The 2027-nt window shown below is 36.9% G+C and overlaps 1 protein-coding gene across 1 annotated transcript; it reads left to right on the top strand.

The window, feature by feature from the left end:
- The first annotated feature begins 325 nt into the window (after nt 1-325).
- LOC101642782 (olfactory receptor 4A5-like) lies at nt 326-1321 on the top strand. Its single transcript, XM_004708463.1, has one exon. The coding sequence runs from the start codon at nt 326-328 to the stop codon at nt 1319-1321; it is 996 nt and encodes a 331-aa protein (XP_004708520.1).
- The last annotated feature ends 706 nt before the right edge of the window (nt 1322-2027 follow it).

Here is a 2027-nt window from a genome sequence, read left to right as displayed (position 1 = left end):
TAGGTATTTGAGTAAATCTTAGTGGGTCTTTCTCAGAGAAGAGTAGACCCACTAAGATTTAGACCTAGAGCATTTAATTAAGCCCAATCCATTATCTGAGAAGAAATAGAATTATCAAAGGAAAAAAATAATGCAGCTTTGCAAGAAAAATTCAGTCAATTTCCCCAAATATTTATTATTATAAACCACTGCAGATGACTTACTTGTGAGGAAGTACTCCATGATATAATTGATACATTCAGAATGGGGTTCATAATTTCATGATTGCTTTACAGGTGTTCTTCTCCTGAGCTCCCATCACTGAAACAGACCTTGTTATCAGTAAATGAAGAATAATGTAACAGAATTTGTCCTCCTGGGACTCATTCAGGATCCTGAAGGCCAAAAGGCATTATTTGTCTTGTTTTTGCTTATGTACATTGTGACAATGGTGGGGAACCTGCTGATTGTCACAACTGTTTTTGCAAGTCCCTCCTTGGACTCCCCCATGTACTTCTTCCTTGCTTATCTGTCATTCATGGATGCTGTTTATTCTACTGCCATTGCCCCCAAAATGATTGCAGACTTACTCTGTGATAAAAAGACAATTTCCTTCCCAGCCTGCATGGGCCAGCTCTTTATAGCTCATTTATTTGGGGGTGCTGAAGTCTTTCTTCTGGTGGCAATGGCCTATGATCGCTATGTGGCCATCTGCAAGCCACTGCACTACATGACCATTATGAATCGACAAGTTTGCATCCTGTGGTTGATGGTGGCCTGGGTGGGAGGAGTTTTGCACTCTACAGTTCAAATTCTGTTTGTGTATAGACTCCCCTTCTGTGGCCCCAATGTCATCGATCACTTCATTTGCGACATGTACCCCTTATTGGAACTTGCTTGCACTGACACCTACTTTGTAGGCCTCACTGTGGTTTTCAATGGTGGAGCCATCTGTATGGCCATCTTTATCCTTCTGCTAATCTCTTATGGGGTCATCCTAAACTCCCTGAAGACTCACAGTCAGGAAGGGAGGCGCAAAGCTCTGTCGACCTGTAGCTCCCACATCACAGTGCTTGTCCTCTTTTTCGTCCCCTGTATTTTCATATATGTTCGACCAGTTTCCAACTTTCCCATTGATAAATCTGTGTCTGTGGTTTTTACCATGGTCACTCCTATGTTGAATCCTCTGATATACACGTTGAGAAATTCTGAGATGAAAAATGCTATAGAAAAACTCTGGAAGAAAAAGTTAATCAAAGGCAGAATAAGAATATGCACCCAGAATGAAAATATCATTGCTAATTCTAATGCAGCACACATTGATAACAGATTATCACAATGAAGTAGTTAGTCAGTTCAGGGATGCTCTAGGAAGGCTACTCTTTGTATATGTAAAGGCACTCAAAATGTAGGATAAACTATTCTTGAGGTTAGTATAAATATAATGGGGAAATTCTAGAGGATTAAAAAAGAGTTCCAGGCATTTTTCCTGTTATAAATAAAAAAATAAATAAAATGAAGCTTACATCGTAATCTTATTTTTACTAAAATGTATAGAAATGAGACTTGAACAGTTTATTTCATTTAAAAAGAGAATAAAACAAGTTACTTCAGAAAGTTTGCTATTTGCCAGATTGAGAAAAAAATAGACTAATATTTAGAAGAAATTTCTGGAATCAAAAAGTAGCTTAAAATATTTCCTATTCATTATTCTATTAGCTCAATAGATCTCTTTACCTTTCTTATGCATTTAAAAAAATATTACTTCTATTTCTCAATACTACCCAATGTGATTTATTAATATAATGATATACTGATCCAATTTCCAATAGCATTCTCTAATGGAATATATAAAGAAATCACCAATTTTATATGAAAGGAGACCACTGCAGTTGGGTAATTCTAATAGTGACCTTATATAGATTTTCCAAGTGTTCCAATTTTTACAGGAGTAGATATTCTCATTTTTCTTCTGCAGGGAAGCTGGGGGATTTGAATGATTGACTTTGTCCTACACTTACCCGACAGAACCACCAGACATCCATATA

The sequence above is a fragment of the Echinops telfairi genome, unplaced genomic scaffold (assembly GCF_000313985.2).
Source record: "Echinops telfairi isolate 266 unplaced genomic scaffold, ASM31398v2 ScPeMD7_60;HRSCAF=208, whole genome shotgun sequence".
In the NCBI taxonomy this organism is placed as follows: domain Eukaryota; kingdom Metazoa; phylum Chordata; class Mammalia; order Afrosoricida; family Tenrecidae; genus Echinops; species Echinops telfairi.
This window is presented reverse-complemented; position numbering and strand designations above follow the sequence as displayed.

Bases quoted from the DNA above. Each gene is read 5' to 3' on its own strand.
- LOC101642782 (XM_004708463.1), top strand. From the start codon at position 326: ATGAAGAATAATGTAACAGAATTTGTCCTCCTGGGACTCATTCAGGAT.